At 35.7% G+C, this 23,648-nt stretch overlaps 1 protein-coding gene across 1 annotated transcript; it reads left to right on the plus strand.

The window, feature by feature from the left end:
• The first annotated feature begins 2,702 nt into the window (after positions 1-2,702).
• Positions 2,703-20,613, plus strand: TERB2 (telomere repeat binding bouquet formation protein 2). The gene is made up of 7 exons (XM_045823416.1): positions 2,703-2,766; positions 2,880-2,961; positions 3,673-3,812; positions 6,089-6,150; positions 9,322-9,407; positions 16,918-17,006; positions 20,471-20,613. Exons 1-7 carry the CDS (start codon positions 2,703-2,705, stop codon positions 20,611-20,613), a joined length of 666 nt encoding a protein of 221 aa, XP_045679372.1.
• Positions 20,614-23,648: the final 3,035 nt, after the last annotated feature.

The following is a 23,648-nucleotide window of genomic DNA, read 5'->3' on the forward strand; positions in this document are numbered from 1 at the left end:
TAAAACCACAATTAGTCTTAGCCTGCCTCTCTCAGTAATTGATAGAAGAATCAGACAATATGATGAACTTGACCCAATGAACATATGTAGAACACTGCACCCAACACCTCAGAACATCCAACAGTAGAACATTCTTTAAACACACAACACCGACCATATACTTCAGTCATAAGGAGAATTTCAACTAATTTTAAAGGATTATTGTCACACAGGCTATATTCTTTGACCTTAATCCATTTAAAAATCCAGAAATCAACCAAGGTAACTAAATAATACCATGTACTTGCAAATTTTAAAATATTTTAACCCATGGATCAAATAACTTACATTGGAAATCCAAAAATATTTTAAATTGAATAATAAAAAAATGACATCTTGCCCTGGTCAGGTGGCTCAGTTGTTTGGAGTGTCATCCCACACACCTAAAAAATGAGGGTTTAATTCCTGGTCAGGGCACATACCTAGGTTGTGGGTTTGATTCCTAGTTGGGGTGCAAAAAGGAGTCAACTGATCAATGTCTCTCTCTCACATAAATATTTCTCTCTCTTCTTTCCTCTCTCTCTAAAATCAATAAGCATGTCCTTGGGTGAGGATTAAACAAAAAATGACATCTCAAAAACTGTGGCACACAATTTAATAGGAATTTATAGACTTATATGCACACTTTAGAAAAACAAAGGATGGAAATCAGTCATCTCTTTTAAGACATTAGAAAATTAACAGCAGTTTAAAAACAAGGAAATTATAAGAGCAGAAATTAATGATATAGAAAAGAAATATAGGAGAGTATCTATGAGGCCAGAAGTTTCTTCTTTGAAAAGACTAATAAAATTGGCAAACCTTTGGCAAAACTACAAAATATAAAGAAGGAACGAATAACTGATATCTACAATGAAAAAGGTATCATTACTACAGAGCCTTGCAGACATTAGAAAAGTTTTTATGAACAATTTTATATCAGTATTTTTGAACTTTTAGATTAAATGGGCCCAACTCCAGGAAGTATAACTTATCAAAACTGATCTAAGGAGGAGGCTAGGTACTGTATAAGAAAAATATAATTTTGAGACAAATGGAAATTTGAATATGTGATATTTGATGATATTAAAAAATTATTATTTTTAAGTGTGATGATGGTATTGTGGTTGTATTTTTTAAAAAGTCCAATTAATTAAGGACACACGGACAAAACAAAGGGGGAGGGTGGAAGCAAGGGAGGGAGAGGTGGGGAGAAAATATAGACAACTGTAATTGAACAACGATAAAATAATTTAAATTTTTAAAAAAGTCCAATTAAGCCCTGCCCTGGTAGCTCAATTGGGTAGAATGTTGTCCCCATATATCAAGATTGCAGGTTTGACCCCTGGCCAGAGCACATACAAGAGTTAACCAATGCCCTGGCTGGTGTGGCTCAGTGGATTGAGTGCCAGCCTGAAAACCAAAGGGTCATTGGTTAGGTCTCCAGTCAGGGCACATGCCTGGGTTTCTGGCCAGGTCCCCAGTAGTGGGTATGTGAGAGGCAATTACATATTGATGTTTCTCTCCCTCTCTTCCCTCATCCCTTCTCTTTTCTCTAAAAATAAATAAATAAAATCTTTAAAAAAAATGAATCAACCAATGAACATATAAGTAAGAGGAACAACAAATCGATGTTTCTGACCTTTCCTCTGTCTCTAAAATCAATTTGAAAAAGTCTGATTAAAATATTTATAGGTGAAATGATAAAATGAGTTTTCCTTCAAAATAATAATTGACACTACAATTCCACTTCCAGGTATTTAAGCAACTCGAAAAGACATGTGCATCTCTGTTTGTTGAAGCATTATCTCCAATAGCCAAGATAAGTGTTTGTGGAATTATGAATGGATAAAGATGTGAGGTGTATATATGATGGAATTTTATTACTGGGTCATAAAAAATACTGAAATCTTGTCATTTGAAACAACATACATGGTCCTGGAGCATGTATGCTGATTTACTTATGCTAAGTAAATCAGACAGAAAAGATAAATGTCATATGACTTTACTTATACGTGGAATCTAAAAACAAAACAAAACAAATGAACAAATAGAATAAAATAAACAGGCTCATAGATACAGAGAGCAAACTGGTGATTGCCAGAGGAAGGCAGGGGTGGAGAGGGAGAGGGTTGGGGGGTGGAGCACAAGTGAAGGAGATTAAGAAGTACCAATACCTAGTTAAAAAATAAATACGACACAGAGATGATAACAAACAGCATAGATAATAGCCAATAGTTCTGTAATAACTTCGTATGGCGACAGGAGGTAACTAGATCTGCGGGGTAATCACATTGTAATGTACATAAATATCAAATTATTATATGAAACTAATATAATATTGTAAGTCAATTTCACTTCATTTAAACATATTTGATGTTACAGAACCTGTGCCATGCCTGTACAACATAGCATAATAATTTTGTTAATACTTAGGGTTTAAAACTCACAAGCATGAATACTGACCCCTCCCCTCCATTGGACAGTAAACCGAGAGTCCTCTCCACAATCCTATGAGTTGGTCAACTCAGTCTGGTAGTGCTCTGACCCTTCTTCCTCCTGCCTCAGGTTTTTCCCGCCCATTGCCCTGACAACCAATCATTGAACTAGGCTTCAGACCTGAGACCAATCAGCGATCTCTGCTACAGCCCCTTCACGCACGTCCAAGTCTGCCAGGCGGCGCCATGTTTCAAGGACAGCGGGGTTGGTTCTGCCGCAGCGTCAGCCAGGACCTGAGGCAATTCTGGGGTAGGAAGCTGGGTGGAAGGGGTGGGTGAGGTGGTGAGAGTAGCACCCCTCCCCAGTCTTGTGCCTTGGCCCAAAGGTTCTTGCTAGCCTACTCTTTGCTCTTGCCTCCACAGTGGCCGAAGGGGGGACGATCAGTGACGTGAGGGCTGCTGACTTCTTGTTCAGCTGTGATGCTTCCCACCCAGACACGCTGAGGTACCTGAAGGCCACCTGGCAGTGCCTCTCGCATCATGAAGAGCCAGGAGCTGGAGGTGGAAATCGAAGTCCACGCATAAATAGGGATGACAGAATAGACTGGAAATGAGCAAGTTTTCAGTCTTAGATGTGGGGATGAAAATAGATAACCTTTCTTCTCTCTTCTGCCACACTAGCATGGCTGCCTACCTGGTCCCCGAGTCAGTTCTCCAGTTCCAATGTTTTCAGCTGCCTTTCCCCGTCTTGAACGCCCCTCCTATTCAATACGTTTAAACCAAACTCCTGATCGCCTCTCAGACGGGCACCAGGTCCTGTGTTCTCAAGCTTAAAACCTTCGTAGTTTCTTTTGAATACCAACCCCTACCTCCATTAGTCAGTCAGTGACCAAACACCATGGATTGTACCCCTGTAAATGTTCTTAGCACTCGCTGTCATTACCGTAGTACACAGCCTAATTACCTCGTGCCCGGATTATCAGGGTATTTTTCTGAGAGGGCCCCCAGCCTTAAATCTGTCCATCTGTGATCCTCCTTCATATTGCTGTGTGATCGTGTTTACGAAGCAGAAGCCTAAGCACTGTCCTGGTTGTCCTTCTCCACCCCAGTCTCCTGGTTACCTACAGATAATTCTCCCTACTTTCATTCATTTATTTTTGAAAGGTTCAACATATTATTGTTTATTTCATAACCTAAAGTATTTCCTTTCTCCTAGAATATATCAGAGCCTCGATTACACAGATGATAATGCTACAGTTTTTCATGCCTACTATCTCTCTGCAGTAGCTAATGCTGAAGCTAAAAATTCGGTGGCTTTAGGTCATTTCCTGCTTCCTCCTGCATGCCTACAAGAAGGTTAGCAAAGATCATTCACCCGATCCCTGTTAGACAGCCAAATCCAGCTGTCACCCAGCTATATTGATCTAAGTGGAAAAGCATGGCCTTTGGATCAGATTGTCTTGGGCCTATATTCTAGTTTTATTTGTTTATCCTTCATTCACGCATTCACTCACTGAAATCCTACTGTGTGCCAGGTTTCGACCCAGGTGCTGGGGATTCCATGGTGAACAACACACATGTAGATCTTGTCCTCATAGCATTCCCTGGCTGGGAGCCAACACTTCCTGTCTGTGATCTTTAGCAACTTCTTTCTAGTTGTTTTGAGGATAAAATGAGATAACCTAAGTAGTCTGATATGTGAGCATTCAATAAGATGTTCTTTGCTTGTTTTGAATCTTTTCATTATATTTCACAACAATTTTTATGTTCTCTGATATTTAAAGATTTATGATGATAATAAATCCACATATGGCTATTGTTCTTTATACTTTTGAAAGTACTTTCACATTAATTATTTCAGCAATGCTGTGAACTAAAGGGCAAGAAAATAAACTGCTTTTTGAAATTTGTTCTTTTAGTTTTCCATGATTGGAACACACTTTCTTATCCTGTTCTGTTCAAATCCTACCTACCTTATATGGGCTAACTCTAAACATCCCATTTTTGTAGGTCTTGCATTATCACCCAATTCTTGATGTGTTTGTGTCCATCCATAGCAAGACAGATGGAAGCTAGTACAAATTCCCTGTGAGCAAAGTGTTAAAAAAAAAAAACTTAAAAAAGATTTCTATAGAAGAGTTTCAGAAACCCCAAAGATTGGGTTCCTTTCATAGTTAATGTCCTGATAGGACCTAGTTATAACAATAAATTGCTTGAAGTGGTTATATAAGTAAATAAATTAATAACTCCTGTCTTTGGGTCTAGCATCTTACATTAAAATGTATTTAAATTTTTTAAAACTGTCAGAAATGAAAACATGCTCCTTTAAAAAATGAAAACTATATATTATTATCCACCTAGACCAGTATTGTCTAGTAGAAGTATGAAGATGCAAATGGGAGCTACATATTAATTTTAAATTTTCTGGTAGCCATATTAAAAAGAATAAAAAGTAAAATTAATTTTGAGAATATATTTTATTTAACCTAATACATCTAAAATATCATTTTGATATGAAATAAATATAAAAATTATTGATATTTGCCCTGGCTGGCGTAGCTCAGTGGATTGAGTGTGGGCTGCGAACCAAAGCATGGCAGGTTCAATTCCCAGTCAGGGCATATGCCTGGGTGCCTGGGTTGCAGGCCACGGCCTCCAGCAACCGCACATTGATGTCTCTCTTCTCTCTCTCTCCCTCCCTCCCTTCCTCCCTTCCCTCTCTAAAAATAAATAAGTAAAATCTTTTAAAAAATTATTGATATTTTACATTCTTTTGTTTTATACTGTCTTTGATATTCAATATTTATTTTATGCTTACAGCACATCTTGGTTTGAACTAGTGGCACATGTCAATAAGGTACCCACATGTAACTAGTCCAGTGGCTACTGTTAACTAAAGGTTTGGGTGTTCAACCTTTTGGCATCTCTGGGCCTCACTGGAAGAAGAAGAGCTGTCTTGGGCCACACATTAAATACACAAGCACTAATGAAAACTGATGAGCAAAACAAAAGTTTTAAGTAAGTTTATGATTTTGTGTTGGGCCACATTCATAGCCATCTGGGCCACATGTTACTCACAGGCCACAGGTTGGACACCCCTGAAGGAATGTTACCTTTTTGTGCTTGAATGGGCTACTGTGAAAACTTTTGAGATCTTTGAGTTAGGATGATTACATAGTCCTTTGACATACTGAGCACTATAGAAATTCTGCACTACCATGCCCAGTAGACATGTTTCTTTCTACTCTTCTTTTAGCAGAGTAAATTACTGAATTCTTGAGGACCTCTATTCTACAAATTCAGGAATTTTATAGCTCTTATTTTGGTTGGACAATTGCCTTCTTTTTTAATGCTTGGCCTAAAGACACTGATATGTAATGAAGATGTATATTCAAGCAGGACAAGTTTTACAACAATGATTCTTACAATGCATTGAATCATCTGGAAAATTTGTTAGAAATGCCAATTCCTAAGCTCATTCAGTAGGAATCTACATTTTAAACAAGTATCTTAGGTGATTTTGATACAAGTGGAATAATACTGGCCTAGAAATGTCAAACTCCTAGTAAAATTTAGAAAATTTTACATTTACTTTTCTAAAAATAGTATTGGATTTGTTTTCCCTACCACAGAAATAAGAAGAAAAATTGGTAGCTTTATTTGGGAACAAGACCAACATTTTCTGACAGAAAAGGTAAAAGTAAAATAAGATACTTAATAAGAATCTACGGTTTCAAAAATTTTTGAAAGCAATGTAATTTTAAGAATGTTTACCTGTGACACATTAGCACCAGTGACCCAGATTAAGGAATTTAAAGGCCATGCTTTTGTTGTCCAATATCTGATTTGACATTGTTTTTATATTAGTACATTAGTAATATTGAAATATTTTGTATGAATAAAATTATTCACATAACTTGAACATTTGCTGCTCTCAGTAATATTTGTACAGTATATATTAGCTCTTTATTGCCAGTATAGATTCTGAATGATTAATTACTGTGTTGAGCCATTTGTTACATGTTTTGAATAACACCCCTCAATAAATGTGTACAATACTAAACACACTTTATGAATTTTGCCATCCTACTTCAAATTTGCCTGTATTTTTTTACTTCAGAGTCTTTATGCAGTAGCCAAATTTGGGATGCTTTGAACATTAAAAATAACAATGTCAGTAATGGATTATAAAATATCCATGATTCTATAGTGATACTTTAAAGCCTAAAGAAAAAAAAAAAGGAAGAACAGAGGGAAGGAAGAGAGGAAGGAAGGCAGGAAGGAGTAATGGAAGGAAGGAAGAGGTGGGGTAAGAGAAATTTTCCTTATAGAATAGCAGCTAGTAAATACACAAAGAATGATGGAATAGAAAAATCTCCATTTTACCACTCCCAATAAAATAATTGATTTAGGCATGTGTCATTAATGGATCTTAAAACTATGATTTTAAATGATCACCCCATAGATTACTTATTATAAAGATAAGCAATGTACCTTTAGACTGGAGAGATCTATCAGACACTACCTTAACCAACTAATCAAATTTAGCATCACCAATACTGAAACAACCTCTCATTATGTTCAGCTTGATGTAATATAATGAAAAGTTCAGAATATTATATATGTAATGTTCTTGTTCAAAATGCTTAAGCTGAATCTAATTATGAATAAACACTCAGGTGCTTCTAGAACATTGGAAATATCACAAAATAACTAGCTGGCTTAGGCTCTTTAAAACAATGCCATTTTTAAAAAAGGCAGGAAGACTCTTTTAGATTAAAAGACATAGCTAAATGTGATGTATAAACTTTGATTGGATTCTGGATTTTTTTTTTAAAGGATTAAAAAGCCCTGGCTGATGTGGCTCAGTTGGTTTGAGCGTCATCCCGTAATCAAAAATTTGAGGGTTTGATTCCTGGTCAGGACACATACATAGGTTGCTGGTTTGCTCCCTGGCCTGGGAGTTTATGATACTGGGTCCAGACCATGTGGGAGGCAAGCAATCAATGCTTCTCTCTTGCATCAACCTTTCTCTCTCTCCCTCCCTCTCTTGATGAAGAATGAAGAAACGTCCTTGGGTGAGGATAAAAAAAAGACATTTTGAGAACAATTGGGAAATTTAAAATATGGACTGTATATTAAGTGATATTGAATTAATGTTAATTTTCTTAATTGTGATAGTGGTATTATAAAGATAAAAATATTTTTAAAAACATGCATGCTAAAGATTAAGGAGTAAAATATCATAATATCTGCAAATACTTTAAAATGGTTTAGCAAAAATAAAAATTGATAGAAGGAATGCAGGGTGGTAAAAATGTTAACATTTTGTGAATCTAAGTGAAAGATATATAGTACTTAAAGTATTATTCTTAACTTTTGGTAAATTTAAAATTTTTCAAAATAAAAAGGGAGAAAATCTGCATAATATATCTAAAACCAAACAATTTAGTTACATATTTTGTACTCCTTTTATTAATTTATATTTTCACAGTGTCATCATCTGAAAATACTAGTTCTGTATTTTCTTTGTCTATGTTGTACAAAGGACCAAAATATTTAATCCTTGACTTGTCACAGTGCTTCCAGGGACACGAAGGGTTATAGAATGGTTATTATTTGGCAGTAATTATTGAGTATACCAGAACTCTAGAGCTAAAAAGTCCTTAAATTGTTAATTTAATCATTCAGTTTTAGAAATGAGAAAACTGAGGTAAAGAGAAGTAAAGATTTCTCTAGGTTCACATAGTCAGATATTATTAGCATAGTGAAACAAAATTTTCTCAGCTTCAACCCAGCCCAGTGTTTTTTCTACTAAAATTTAGTAGAACATGCCTGCTATACTATAGACTGGAGACTATTGGCACTAGAAATTATCTGATTATATAATAAAGGATTTTGTTAGTTCTTTTAAAATATTGATTGATATTGAATATCAGCCAATTATAATGTAATTATAGTATATATAACTAGAAGGTACTTCATTGAATGGCAACAAGGGTAAATCTGGAAAGTAATTTGGAGGAACATTATTATTATTCAGAGTGGATTTGTGACCTAAATACAGAAATTTCCTAATGGTATACTAAGTAAATATAGTATGTGATAGCTACCAGTATCTGAGTTACTTTCACGTAATCTTTTGGAAAAGCTTAGTATACATTTAATCTTTTTGTAACTTCATAGCTAAATACTTCACTTTGATTTTGAAAGGGAAGATTTGTTCAGCTTACTTCATATTTTTTATTTGTAGCTCATAGGCAGCCTAGGAATCTTCAATTCAAAAATTTTAAGACAGTTTAATGACATTTTTTTGTTGTTTTCTTATTTAAAAAAAACTACAAAGTAATATGATGACATTATGGAAAATTTGAAAAATTGAAAAAGAATAAAATTGGTCAAAAGTTTTACTATCTATTATAACCACAGCTGATATTTTAAAAATTCTGTTCTTTCTTTATGCATCTCTAAAATAGTTTAATTATGTGTATATATACAAAATTTTAAGTTTTTTCCACCAAACTAGATTGAATGTATATAAGTATACAAATATGTTTATGACTGTTAATATATATTGCCAACATACTCTTTTAAGAAATTATTGATTGGATCATTGGTGTGCTGATTTTTAAAAAATAGATTTTATTTATTTTCAGAGAGAGGGGGAGGCAGAGATAAAGAGAGGGAGAGAAACATTGATCAGTTCCCTCTCACACACCCCCAACTGGGGCAACCCAAGCATGTGCCCTCACCGGGAATTGAACCTACAACCTTTCAGTTCACAGGTGGGTACTCAATCCATTTAGCCACACAACCTGGGCAGTGTGCTGATTTTTAAAAATGTGATTTCTCTTGCTATCCGCAGCATGATGAAGTAACAACAAATGAAATAAATGCCCATAAGGAAAGCAGTGAACTAGCCACAGTTCACAAAAGGGAATTATCCAAAAGGTATTGAATTCATTTATTTCAATGATATTCAATTCAATGTAGATATCTTTGAGCACCGACTGTGTACTTATCTCATGTAATTTTCAGTCTTTTTATGAGATTGTATTATCATGATCACATTGCCATTTCACAGAAAAAGAAATCTAAGATTACATAGATGGTAATTTGCCCAGTCTTCTATTAAATGGGGAGAAGCAGGATTTAAACTGGGTCAGTCAAATTCTAGAGCCCATGCATTTAAATACTGTGCTAGACTAACCTTACAGAAAAGAAACTAGAATTTTACCTATATTACGATTACTATTACATTATTTTAAAAATATTTTTAATAAAAAGAAAATATACTAAATATTAGCAATAATTGTATTAGGGTTGGAAGTTCTGAGTGATTTACCCCTCTCCTTTGCAAATTGTTTGTAGTGTGGTTACTTTGGTTTAAGAAATTGTGTTAGGGCCAGTCTATGAGAGTCCCCCTTGTTACAGGCTTATTTGTCACCTAGTCCTAATTTCACATTTTCTACTTCAGTGGTCTTAAAATATTCATAGGGAACACTATCATATGGAAGTCTGGTATTTGGCTACTGAAGTAAAAATGAGCAATAGTAGTTGTCTTTCTTCAATACAAATGTGATAGGTTTAATTTATATAGTTTTTTTCCATTTTAAGTTTTTCTCCCATAATCTTTCTTAATTTTAATACCTGTTATTTTGGCTTGTTACTATTTGATGTAAGCTATTATCTGACTTAACAAAAAGTTCTGTATTCAATTAAGTTTAGTAAACCACTACTTCATGGTCCTGTGACTTCTAGATATTCTACCACTTAAGTTTGAGATTCCATATTTTAGATCTTTTGTGTCTCTGTGTGTAACATTCTTATGAATTTTCTGGTTATGCATTTTGAGATAAAGAACTGGTGAGGAGAGGAAGAAAAATGAGAATATAAGAGATGAGACCATGAAAATATTCTTAAGGGATGAATAGAAGAGAGAACAGTTGTCGTAAGTGACCTTGTAAGAGACGGATAGGAAATAGAAATAAAAAATGACTCCCAGTGACTCACTTGACTAGGAAAGATATAAAATATATTCTTTCTTTAAGAAACGGTTGTCCTGCAAAGCACAGGAGCCATAAAAGAAAAGGTTGGTAAATATGACTACAAAAAATATTTTAAACTTGTACATGGCAACAAAAGTACTACAAACCAAGTCAAAAGAAAAATACACACTGGGAAAAACATTTGAAAAAGGCTAGTTTCTTTAATGTACAAAGAAGGTTTACAAATCTGGGGAAATCAATCCAATAGTAACAGAAATAGACTAAGGATATTGATAGACACCTTCAGTAGGTGTCTGCCTAGAGCCTTTTCTTTGTGGGACCACCAGAGGGTGCAGTACAAACACAGATAAAATACACTGAACTTTTGCGGTATTTAATTTTGTCCTACTACCAGTATTGAACACTAGGTGGTGAACTAGTTATTAAGTACTTGTTAAATACAAGACTTGGGAGCTCACCATTTCATGATAATTCATTTAATTCTCACAACCGTATAAGATACATAAATCTTATCTACCTTATAAGATAGATAAATACTACTAGCCCCATTTTACAATTGAGGAAACAAGTTAAAGAGCTACATAATTCACCCAATGTTATTCAAGTAGTGAAGCTGAATTTAAAACCAAGGCTACCTAGCTGATTCAGAGTTCAAACTCTTAATCACTATGCTGTTTCCCTTCTCAATATGTCCCCAAAATCTACAGAAAGTTGCTTGGATTTTTGTTTATTTTTCTTGTTTTTAATTACAGTAATTTTATTATTATGAATATAGTGCATGCAATTTGTCAAAATAGAAAATACAAATAAGAATAAAGACAATTTAGACAACCAAGATAGGGACAACAATTTAGAAACAGAATAACAACCAGAACTGACAGAAAATTGAATTGTATGGAAGTCGGACAACCAAGGAGTTAAAATAGTGTTCATTCAGACCGGTAGGAGGGGCGGAGTTGGGCAGCCAGGTGCCAGTTGTGGCGCAGAGAGCAGAGAGAGTTGGACCGGGCACATAAGGCATTCAGGGCGTGCAAGATTGCAACGGGCAGACCCTGGGCGCACAAGCAGCAGCTGGCAGACCCCAGCCAAGGGTGGCAACCAGCAGACCCAGCGAGGCGGAGATTGTGAGGCAAGGGACTGCACGGAACCCAGAATCCCAGCGCTGGGAAATAGAACCTTGGGGCACTGATGGAAAACACCTGTTGGGGTTGAGACGCAGGGAGAGACTCTTAGCTGCACAGGAGAGGTCGTTGGAAAGTCTCATGGCATGCACAAGCCCACCCACACAGGAATTGTCACCAGAGGGGCCCAGTTTGCTTGGTGGAAGGGACTGAAGTCTGAGGGAGAGCAGAGCAAGCACCATTGTTCCCTCTCAGACCCCGCCCCCACATACACTTCACAACCCAGCCACTGGGGTGCACCGCCCTGGTGAACACCTAAGGCTCTGGCCCTCATATGCAACAGGCACGACCAGACCAAAGGGGGAAAAAAAAGATGGCTCAAACAGAAGAACAAATGAAAGCCCCAGAACCAGTCTTTTAAGCGACCTAGAGTTAGCCAACCTATCAGAGGCACAATTCAAAGCACTGGTGATCAGGATGCTCACAGAATTGGTTGATTTTGGTCGCAAATTAGATGAAAAAGTGAAGGCTACAATAAGTGAAATGAAGAAAAATGCACAGGGAGCCAATAGTGATGGAAAGAAAGCTGGGTCTCACATCAATGGAGTGGACCAGAGGGAAGAAAACAACATACAAACAGAAAAGAATGAAGAAATAAGAATTCAGAAAAAATGAGGAAAGGCTTAGGAACCTCCAGGACATCTTGAAATGTTCCAACATCTGAATTATAGGTGTACCAAAAGGAGAAGAGGAAGAGCAACAAGTGGAATACCTATTTGAATAAATAATAAAGGAGAACTTCCCCAATCTGGCAAAGGAAATAGAGTTCCAGGAAGTCCAGGAAGCTCAGAGAGTCCCAAAGAAGTTGGACCCAAGAAGGAACACACCAAGGCACATCATAATTACATTAGCTAAGGTAAAAATGAAGGAGAGAATCCTAGAAGCAGCAAGAGATAAGGAGACAGTAACATACAAAGGAGTTCCCATCAGACTGTCAGCTGATTTCTCAAAAGAGACCTTGCAGGCAAGAAGGGGCTGGAAAGAAGTATTCCAAGTCATGAAAAGCAAGGACCTATATCCCATATTGCTCTATCCAGCAAAGCTATCATTTAGAATGGAAGGGCAGATAAAGTGCTTCTCAGATAAGGTCAAGTTCAAGGAGTTCATCATCACCAATCCCTTATTTTATGAAATGTTAAAGGGACTTACCTAAGAAAAAGAAGACAAAAAAACATGTACAGTAAAATGACAGCAAACTCACAGTTATTAACAACCACACCTAAAACAAAAACAAAAAGAAACTAAATGGGAACAGAACCACAGAAATGGAGATCACATGGAGGGTTAGCAACAGGGGAGTGGGAGGAGGAGAGAGGGGGAAAAGGTACAGAGAATAAGTAGCATAGATGGTAGGTAGAAAATAGACGGGGGGGGGCAAGAATAGTATGGGAAATGTAGAAGCTAAAGAATTTATGACACATGGACATGAACTAAAGGGGGGAATGTGGGTGGGAGGGGTGTGCAGGGTAGACGGGAATGAAGGGGGGTAATGGGACAACTGTAATAGCATAATCAATAAACTATATATATAAAAAAGAAAATTTAAATTACTGTAAATAATCCTACTATTCAGAGATAATTACCATCAACATTAGTACATTTCTTGCTAGTTTTATACAAATACACTCATTAAATAGAGTTGATATCAACTGCATATATAGTCTGTCTCTTAATTTTCCCCTTAGTGTTTTATGGGCAGTTCCTCATTCTGAAAAGCCTTATTTGGTATTATGATTTGTAATGGTTTTATGTAGTATTTTGGAGATTATTATGCTAAGAGAAATAAGCCAGTCAGAGAAAGACAAACACTATATGATCTCACTTATATGTGGATTCTAATGAGCAAAATAAACTGATGAACAAAAGAACCAGAGGCATGGATACATGGAACAGACTGAGAGACTTCAGAAGGGAGGGAGGTGGGCAGTCAGGCTGGATAGAAGAAGGTGAAGAAATTAGCCAAAGAACATATATGAACGCACAGACAGTAGTGTGGTGAAGGCTGGGGTGGGCAAAGGCTGGGGGGAGGTGGGCAAAGGGGTCAGGGGATATGGGAGACATCTGTAATAGTATCAGTCATAATTAAAAAGTTTTAAATTATTTACAAGTTTTTTCTCTTATGGCACCATCAAAATCTTTTAAAAAATAAGTCTCTACTTTTAAAGATAATTTTCTTAATATAATTTACAATATAATAAGATATGAGTATTTTTAAAGGCCATGATGCCTACTGTTGATTGCTTGCCACAAAAGTACAAATTTAAATTACCACCAGTGTTGGTCTCGCTACATCCTCATCATTATATTGCCTTAATAAGCCTTGTGCTAATTTAATAGATGAAAATGGCATCTTGTTTTAATTTGCATTTTTCTATGATTAGTAATAGGTTTGAACTTTTTTTGAATTTATTAGAATTTTATATTTCCTTTTTGTGGCATTTTTTGTTCCTATTCTTTCTCCATTTTCTATTGGGGGGTCTTACTGTTTTTCTTATCAACTTATCTGACATCTTTGTATAATACCTATATTATACTTTTGTCAGTTTGTCACATTATATCCTCAGTTTGTTGTCTGGTTTATACTTCTTCAGAAATACAAATTTTAAATTGTTATATCATTAAATTAATCACTTCTCCCTTATAATTCCTCTTATTGCCTTTACCTTAAGAAAAGTCCTTTCCCATTCAGAGATCAAATAGGTTTATTTTGATGTAAAATAATAGGTGAAGATCTAAATTTATTTTTGTTTTGCAAATAAGAAATTTCCACCAGTTTTTTGAAAAATAAATCTATTTCAACTGATGTGTAATTTCCCTTTGTCATATGTTGTTTTTATGTATATGGAGATCTATATACCTAAAAGACTGTTTCATTCCACTAATCTGTGAATCTATTTTTATATCAATACAATATTCTTTTAAGTTAGATAATTTTATTTCAGTATTTTAATACATTAAAGATAAGTCCAAAACTCCTTTTCCTTAGCTCTTCATGCCTACTTGATATTTTTCTTTTTTCAAATTTTAATTACTTTTAATAGGTAACATATGCACGTGGTTCAAAATTCAAGATATACAGAGGAGGATACTATGAAAGTATACTGGCCTCTAGCAAGCCACATTCTTTCCAGAGGCAACCCATATTATCAGTTTCTTATATGCATATACTAGTAAATTTACATAAATATTCTTTAATTTCTCCTTTTTGCACAAAAGTAATAAACTGTATTTCATTCATTTGTGATGCAACAGTGCCACTGTGTTTTAATTACTTATAATATGATTTAATATCTACAACTAGTTTCTCCTCCTTACACTTTTTCAAGTTTTCTTAACTATTTTTTCTTAACTTGTTCATCTGATTTTTACAACCACTTTGTTCATATTTTTTTAAAAATACCTGTTGTTATTTTTTAGGGACATTAACAAAATTTTATAGATTAATTTAGGGACAATACCTTTGAGGCCAAATCTTCCTATCTGAGAAAAGTAGTGCTCTTTTCTTCCTGTTTTCTTTTGTGTCTCCTAAGGAACATTTTCATATTTTCTCTATATAAATCTTGTACTTCTTTTAAGATTATTCCTAGATATGTTTTTCATTCTATTACAAATTTAGTCTTGCTTCCTATTAGAACTTCTAACATGTTGTTCAGGTGAATTTTAGAATTATTTTTTATCTTAAGCTCTAAAATCCCTTTGAGACTTTATTGAGAATTGTGTTAAACTTCAATTTCAGAAGAATTGCTGTCTTTATAATTTTTAATAATCTTATCCAGGAGAATGCTTTTGGTTTTCCTGTACTTTTGTCTTTTATATCTCAGCAAAGTTTTTTATATTTCTACATATAAGATCATAAATTTCTTAGTATGGTTGTTCCTAAATTTTAATGTATTTCATTGCTATTCTAGATTTCTTCCATTTTATTTTGTATTAGTTATTGCTGTTATATAGGAAAGTTATTGATTTGGATGTATTTGTTTTATATTGACCTACTTGGAGTCTAAGATTCAGCTGATTGTCTTAGCTTTTCAGGGTGACCAATCACATCATCTGTTGTAATGAAAGTATTGCTTCTTCCTTCTCACTAAATAGTTCTTCTGTTTCTTTTTCTCCCCTTCTCCATCTCTTATTGCTTGGCTAGAAATTTTAGAGCCACGATAAATAATAAAAATGATAATATTATCCTTGTTTAATCCCCAGTGTTCTGAGGAACCACTATTTTGCTTTATTTGTAGGATCTCATTCTAAGCGAGCTATAGTTAGTTTCTTTTAGAAGAGTTTAGAGGAAATCTTATTTTAACCAAATTTAAAATAAAGCTGGTATTATCACTCAGTATAATTTTAGATTTTTAGGAAAATAATAAATTTAAGGATGATCCAGTTTTTATTATGAAGTTTTTTAATTTTCATACAATTGTTTATTTTCACATGTAATATAAATATAGTAAGCATTGTTATTTGGTGCAGTTAGAAAATAGGATATTTTAGTTGAAAACTGCTTAGCTCTTTAAAAAGTATAATATAATTAATTATACTATACAATCACACTCAGAATATTTTCTTTTCTTTTTAACTCAGAAGTCACTTCAGAATCTTAGTGTAACTCTTGCTTTTCCCAGACATCATTTTTATTTTAAAATATAGAAGGACTAAGTAATAGAGTTCCAATTATTTGAACACTGAATAACAAAAAATGCTGTGATTGCCCTGGCCAACTGGATAAGTTGGTTGGAGTGTCGTCCTGGACACCCAAAGACTATGGGTTTGATCCCTAGTCAGGACACATACCTAGGTTGCAGGCTCAATCCCTGGTCAGAGTGTCTACTGGAGGATGTTTCTCTCTTAGTGCTGTTTCTCTCTCCCTCTTCCCCTCTCTCTCTAAAATCTAATAAAAAATGCTATGATTATTTAAATAGAGCCTATTATGCTCTTCTTTTGGCATATTTAACATTACATATTTTATCTAATTTTAAAGTATTGTTGAATTATTGTGCATCAAGAACACTGAGTGAAAGACTCAGGCATCTATATAACTCAATAAATACTTGTTTTGTGAAGTGGCTAAGAGAATAAAAAATATCTACATGGGCCCTTTTATTACCTAGACACACAAAAGAAGTTGTTAACACTTAATATTTTTACCCAATTAAGGCTCAAATCTGATCAAAGAGCAATTAGATTACTATGTATATTGCCTGGAATAATTTCTCATTTGTAAAACAAGTCCAAAAATAAATATAAATGTGATTTTCTGTATGTTTCAATTTACAGCACAAGAAAGGATTTTATAAGGACTCCAATTGTAGAAAAGCAGATGTACTTCCCTCTTCAGAATTATCCAGTGAACAACATGGTAACAGGTAATTTAAAATAAAATTTAGAGTCAACTCAAGTAGGGAAGAAACAAGGGAATATTTTATTTTATTTTATTATTTTTAAAAGATTTTATTTATTCATTTAGAGAGAATGGAAGGGAGGGAGAAAGAGAGGGTGAGAAACATCAATGTGTGGTTGCCTCTCACATGGCCCCCCACTGGGGACCTGGCTTGCAACCCAGGCATGTAACCTGACTGGGAATCGAACTGGCGACCCTTTGGTTTGCAGCCTGAGCTCAGTCCACTGAACTACACCAGCCAGGGCCAAGGGAATGTTTTATACAATAAAGCTGCTATTGTACTAGCCTAGCAGTAGAACCTTCTCTATTATACATACTAATAGAGGAGATTTGCACATTAAATACATTAATTTGTAGAACTGACCAAAAGAAAGCCCCATATTTTCTGTGTTAAAGTGCTAGTCTATAGGTAGGGTAAAGACATGTCCCAGTTTACACAGACATTCCCATTTATGCCTATTTTCTTAGTATTAGTTTTTACTCTCAAGTGTCCCAGTTTGGAAGAAAAATTGTATGGACAGCCCTCATCACAATTTCCTCCGAGAATCTGATGAAACATAGGTCCCTTTCCCTAGTACACACACACACACACACACACACACACACACACACACACACACACACACACATACACTTACCAACTTACATATAATTTAAAGAGGCTCATATACGCCTAGAAGATCATTCATGGATCACTCAGGTGTCCACGGACTCCATATTTGGGTTTCCTAGTGCCAGACAAAAAAACCCAGCTAACTGAAGCTGACATCGAGAGGATGGAACCAGAGAAGCAGTTGAATAGTGGCCACTGGAATTTGGATAGTGCTGAATGAGGTGGATATTTGGATACTTGATTCGGGTAGTATTCAGTGGGCCATTGATGATTTTAAAAATAGAGGTTTCAAAAAATTGTTTTTCAAACAGCAATTTTAGAAGTATGGGTTTTTGAAATTTTACTTAAAACATTTATATATTTATTTCTCCCTTTATTTAGCAGTGTCAAAACTATCTCCACAATAATCTTCAAAATTGCTACAATAAACAATTTCTGATCCATAAATGTTCTAGCCTTCTTATACTTACAGGAATATTTTTATTATTGTAGTTGTTATTACTAAAGCCATTATTTTAAAAATTTGTATCCTCACATACATCTTTAGAAACTTTATACAGTATGTATATGCAATTAACTAGACATTAATATTTTCTGCACTAGTTTATTTTACACAGGAAATAGCCATTAAGGCAAATATCATGAACCATAGGGTAATAGGTGATATCACTAATGTAGTAATAGTGCTTCTAGGTATTTTCTGAGGTAAATGGCTATGATTAAAATATCTTTAAAAATAGTACTAACCAATTTTATATGATTGAATTCATGGTTAATTTATTAACCATGAGTTTATTATCTATTCATAGAAACAACCAAACTATATGCATAGATAACCTGTTGATGGTGGTGGTGTCCTAAATTCAATAGTTCACCCTGGCTGGTGTGGCTCAGTGGATTGAGTGCCGACTTGCATACCAAAAAGTTGCCAGTTTGATTCCCAGTCAGGGCATATGCTTGGATTGCAAGCAAGGTCACCAGTTGGGGGCATGCAAGAGGCAACCTATCAATGTGCATAGGGTTTCTCTCCTTTTCTTTCTCCTTCCCACCTCTCTCTAAAAATAACTAACTAAATAACTAACTAACTAGGAAATACTAAATTTAATTGTTCTTTTCATACGGGATTTACTTTTAAATTAAGTTTCACTTTCAATATAAACCACAAATACTTATTTACATATTAAATATAGTCATTCAGCCCTGGCTAGTGTGGCTCAGTGGATTGAGTGCCAGCCTGCAAACCAAAAGATTGCTGGTTGCATTCCCAGTTGGGGCACATACCTGGGTTGTGGGCCAGGTTCCCCATAGGGGGCTTGTGAGAGGCAACAGTCATTGATGTTTCTTTCTCTCTCTTTCTCCCTTCCCTTCTCCTCTCTCTAAAAATAAATAAATAAAATCCTTAAAAACAATAAATATTATCATTCAGTTAAAAAAATTGCTATGAAGTTATATTGCTTAAAATGATTGTCGTTAAGTAAGCTCTCCCTATTCTAGGTGTTCTATCTGCTACTCATATCTATTTCAGATTATTTATAACATCAAAATTACTCATACCAATAACCTTTGTTGACTAAGTAATAATATCGGTTTTCCCACTAATTTTTTTATTAAAAGAATATTATCTCAGGCACTCTCCCTCTTGGGAGCATACCCATGCCTTTCCCTGCCCCCTCTTCTTCCTCCACAGGCATGCATCTTCTAAACTCTAAGGATGCCCCTGAGACTTGCAACAAGGAGAGCAATGGGCAGTGGCAGCTTGTTCTGAACCTGTCTCCAAGATCTTGTTTTCTCTGACTTTCTACAGAGCCAAAGCAGCCCAGCCCATGCTCTTCTGTTGCTTTTTCTTTCCTGAGCCTTTGCTAAGCCTTTCTCCACTTTTAATAAATGTACTCTCAAAATTAAAAAAATATATATTATCTTAATGTTAGTAAAACCAGAAAAGACACCAGTGTTTGGGCTGCCTGTCATTACCAAAACCAATAAGCAATGACAGTGATTGAATCTTTATGGGTGTTTTATTCAGATGGTTGGCAATCTGAGAAGACAGTGGGTTTGTATCCTAACAGACCATCTTCCTTTTTCTTTCCAGGCCAAGGTTTTTATAGCAGGGAATAAACAAGGAGGATCAGGTAGAAGAAACTGCAACATTCTTGTCCTGGGCAGTTAGCTGTTCCCAGGGGCAGGTGGTTGTTTGCCCCTCTCTGAAACACAATGTTCTGCCTGCCTCCACTTGTCCCCAGGTGGTAATCTTTAGCAGCACCCCAGGAGATTGGCTGTTTTCCCAGGAGCCAGGATGGGCCTTATCTGTAGTTTCTTAAACAAAAGCTTTAACATATATATTACTTGCTAGGCTTATAACTATTTACCTTAAACTAAAATTTTCCAACTCTTAAGTACCTTATCATTAGCAGTGTGGGAAAATGTTTCTTGCTCTACTAGGAAAGATGAAGCATTTGTGCCATTAGTAGCTAGTTGTATAGTTCTAGATGATTACACTGTAAGCCAGATGCACACTTTCCACTTTTTTTAGTCTAGGTACTTTAATGTTCTATCCCAACCTTGACATCACACTCTTAAAAGTCAAAATGGTAATTAAGTACCTATATTTTAAAAGGAGTTAGAAGGTTGGAGGGAGCAGGTAAGGGGTTAAGAAGGGTGTTCCTTGATAATTATCAAGTGTCATGAAGAATCTTCTCACTGGTATTATTTTTTCTTTTATAAGAAACTTAAGAAATCTTAGCTTTAAAAAACCAAATACACTGAAAATCAGATAATATGATATGATTTCAAATATATACTTTTTTTTTATTTTGTAGACTATATATCTATTGATGCCATGAAGAAATTCCTTGGGGAGCTACATGACTTTATTCCTGGAAGTTCAGGATATTTGGCATACCATGTTCAAAATGAAATTAATTTGTCTTCTATAAAAAATAAGTTGAAGAGGAAATGTTAAGTTAAATTACCCTTATGTCTGGGCATTTATTTTTTATAAAATATTATCAAAGATGGGCATAATTTTAAATTCTCCCATTGGGACACAGTTGTGGGAAAATGGGGATGATTTCTTGTTCTTCTTCAAAAATATGTCTTTAGAAAATTCAGAATCATTTTGTTTCTGTATTTTGATATTTGGGCTGGATTTTTCCCCAGCTTGTAACACATGCCCACAAATTCTGAGTGTACAGTTGTTACTGAGTAATCGTCATTGAAACATGCGATAAGAAGTCTCAGTCTCTCTCTGTCTCTCTCTCTCTCATCCTCTTTTGGCTTAACATTCTATTATATATATTTTTCTAGGTTCAGTGATGTAAATATAAAATGTATGATAATGTATGATTCTGGTTATCTTATTTTGATTAAAAGTTAGAATGCTATAGTTGAATTCTGAATTACTGTTTCTCACTTGAAAATATGAAGTAAAACATTTTAATAACTCAGACTTCATGTGTGGACAATTTCTGATAATGTAGCAGAAGTGATTTGTTGGGAACCACCCTGCCTGGTTTCAGAAGCTGTAATCCCTCATGGCTAAGGCTGAGTAAAGGACCTTGGAACCATAAGCCACTAAGGAGACAAAGCTTATCTCCTTGGCAGGGGTCTGCCTCTGCCCCCTTTTACTTTACCCTGTTTGGCCCCAGATGGATGACTGGTTGGCCAATGATGGGTAAGATTCCTCAAGGGAGGGACAACCTAAGACAGAAATGGTCATGAAGGGGCCCTCAGGGAAAGACTTGGGGGGCTATAGAAAAAGGGGGTAGTGGACCCTCACCCCTAGGCTTTGACATAGCCTGAGTCCTCATTCTATCTGCAAGAAGTCTCCTAATCTCTTGGCTGCCTTACTGCCACTGCCCGACTTAAGCCTGAAACAATGCCAGAGGTGGGCGTGGCTCTGTGCTGGAAAGGGCGGGTTCCCTGGGGTGATCCGGCCTAAGAAAGAATGCATAAAATTCTGTGAAACCTGCTTTGCTAAGAATACCCTCAATTCAAGTGATAAGCATCCAAGCATAGAATGAGTTTGTTTCATCAAAGTTTCATGGCCCTTTAGTTATCTGACTCAGAATAAAGCCTCATAGTTCTTTGAATGTTATCTATTGTTTCGACATTACTGCCTGACAATGATTGATTAACTTTACCTGTATTCCTATGCAAATTAAACCCAATAAAAGCCCATTGAGGAACAGGCTCCAGTCCCGTCTCCTTTGAGAGATTGGCCACCTTTCCTCCCCAAGCAGATCATGTCTTGGTAGACTTAATCTCATCCATGGAGGGCGGAGCCCCGCCCCCCCCCACACACACACATAGTGATTTAAAACAAACAGTGTTATGTCTTCTGAAATGAACTCTCATTGTGTCTTAGAATCATAGTACTAGAAAGTATCTGAGAGAATATAGTCAGAGAATGTGAGGTCTAACCCATTTATTTATTTATTTTTAATCCTCACACTAGGAAATGTTTTTGTTGATGAGAGAGAGTGAGAGGGGCAGGAGAGAGAGAGACAGAGAGAGAGAGAGAGCGAGCAAAATATGGATGGGTTGCTTCCTGTATTTGCCCCAACTAGGAATTGAACCTGCAACCTTTTGGTGTATGGGACAATGCTCCAACCAACTGAGCCACCCAGCCAGGGCCCATTTATTATTTTTAATGAGGAAATGAGGGCCTAGAATGGTTGTCTTGCCTACATGACTAATTTGGGGCTGAGCCAGGACTGGAACACAATGCTTTTGATTTTCCAGGCCAGTTATCCTTACTCTCCCACATGGTATTCGCTCTAGCCTGTGTCAGATATACTGTGTCCTGAGATGTAGTGATTTCGGGAAGGCAATTTCTTTATTCCTATGGTCATACTCTATAGAATCTGGTGGATTTATTACATTTTGGAGATTTATAAATGACATTATTCGTGATGCTATTATCTTCTTAAAACTATACTCTCCTAGGAAGTACATACCAGCCATAGCATTTTCTAAAGAAAATACCCCTTTTTAGTATTTGGGTTATATGAATGTTGTGGGCTCTGGCTTTTTTTCTTATGAATCAAATTTCATAATACGAAAGTTTAACAATAATCTCGCTATCAGCATTTGAAAGTTCTATTTTTCCCACATAGTAACTTTTCCTTGTTTATATTCATGATTTTGGTTTAACTCTTCTGAATTTAAAAACTTCTAAAAACCCTAAATAATGATCTTTTCCTGAAACATAATACATATTGTCTTTCTTGAACACTATCTTAGTCACATCCAGTTGATTATCTTTCTTATATAGAAACCAAGCCTGTCTGTGGATCTTAAATTATTAAAAGGATTAAGTAAATTTACAACAAGCTGTGTACATTGGGATTGTGTATATTGAGAGTGTTCAAGTATTTTTTACCTTTGTAGTATTCATGTATTTTTCAAAATTTTAAAAAAGATTTTATTTATTTATTTTTTATTTTTAGAGAGGGAAGGGAGGGGGGGGGAGAGAGAGAGAGAGAAAGAGAGAGACATCAATGTGCAGTTGCTGGGGGCTGTGGCCTGCAACCCAGGCATGTGCCCTGACTGGGAATCGAACCTGCGATACTTTGGTTCGCAGCCTGAGCTCAATCCACTGAGCTACGCCAGCCAGGCAGTATTCATGTATTAAAATAGTAAATCAAAAACTATAGCAAAATATTCCCTGGCTGGTGTGGCTCAGTGGATTGTGCACTGGCCTGCAAACCAAAGAGTTGCTGGTTCAATTCCCATTCAGAGTACATGCCTGGGTTGCACGCCAGGTCCCCAGTTGGGGATGCATGAGAGGCAACCACACATTCATGTTTCTCTCCCTCCCTTCCTCTCTGTCCAAAAATAAATAAACAAAATCCTTAAACACTACAGAAAAACAAAAGTGATTCCCAAAGTGATTGTATCACTAGATGTATATAGAAAAGGTCAGAAGATATATATATATATCCTTGGATATACACTACCAGAAATACTTGAAATACTTGAAATACTACCAGAAGC

This window comes from Phyllostomus hastatus, unplaced genomic scaffold (assembly GCF_019186645.2).
Source record: "Phyllostomus hastatus isolate PE091 unplaced genomic scaffold, TTU_PhHast_1.1 phas_scaffold_501, whole genome shotgun sequence".
NCBI lineage: Eukaryota > Metazoa > Chordata > Mammalia > Chiroptera > Phyllostomidae > Phyllostomus > Phyllostomus hastatus.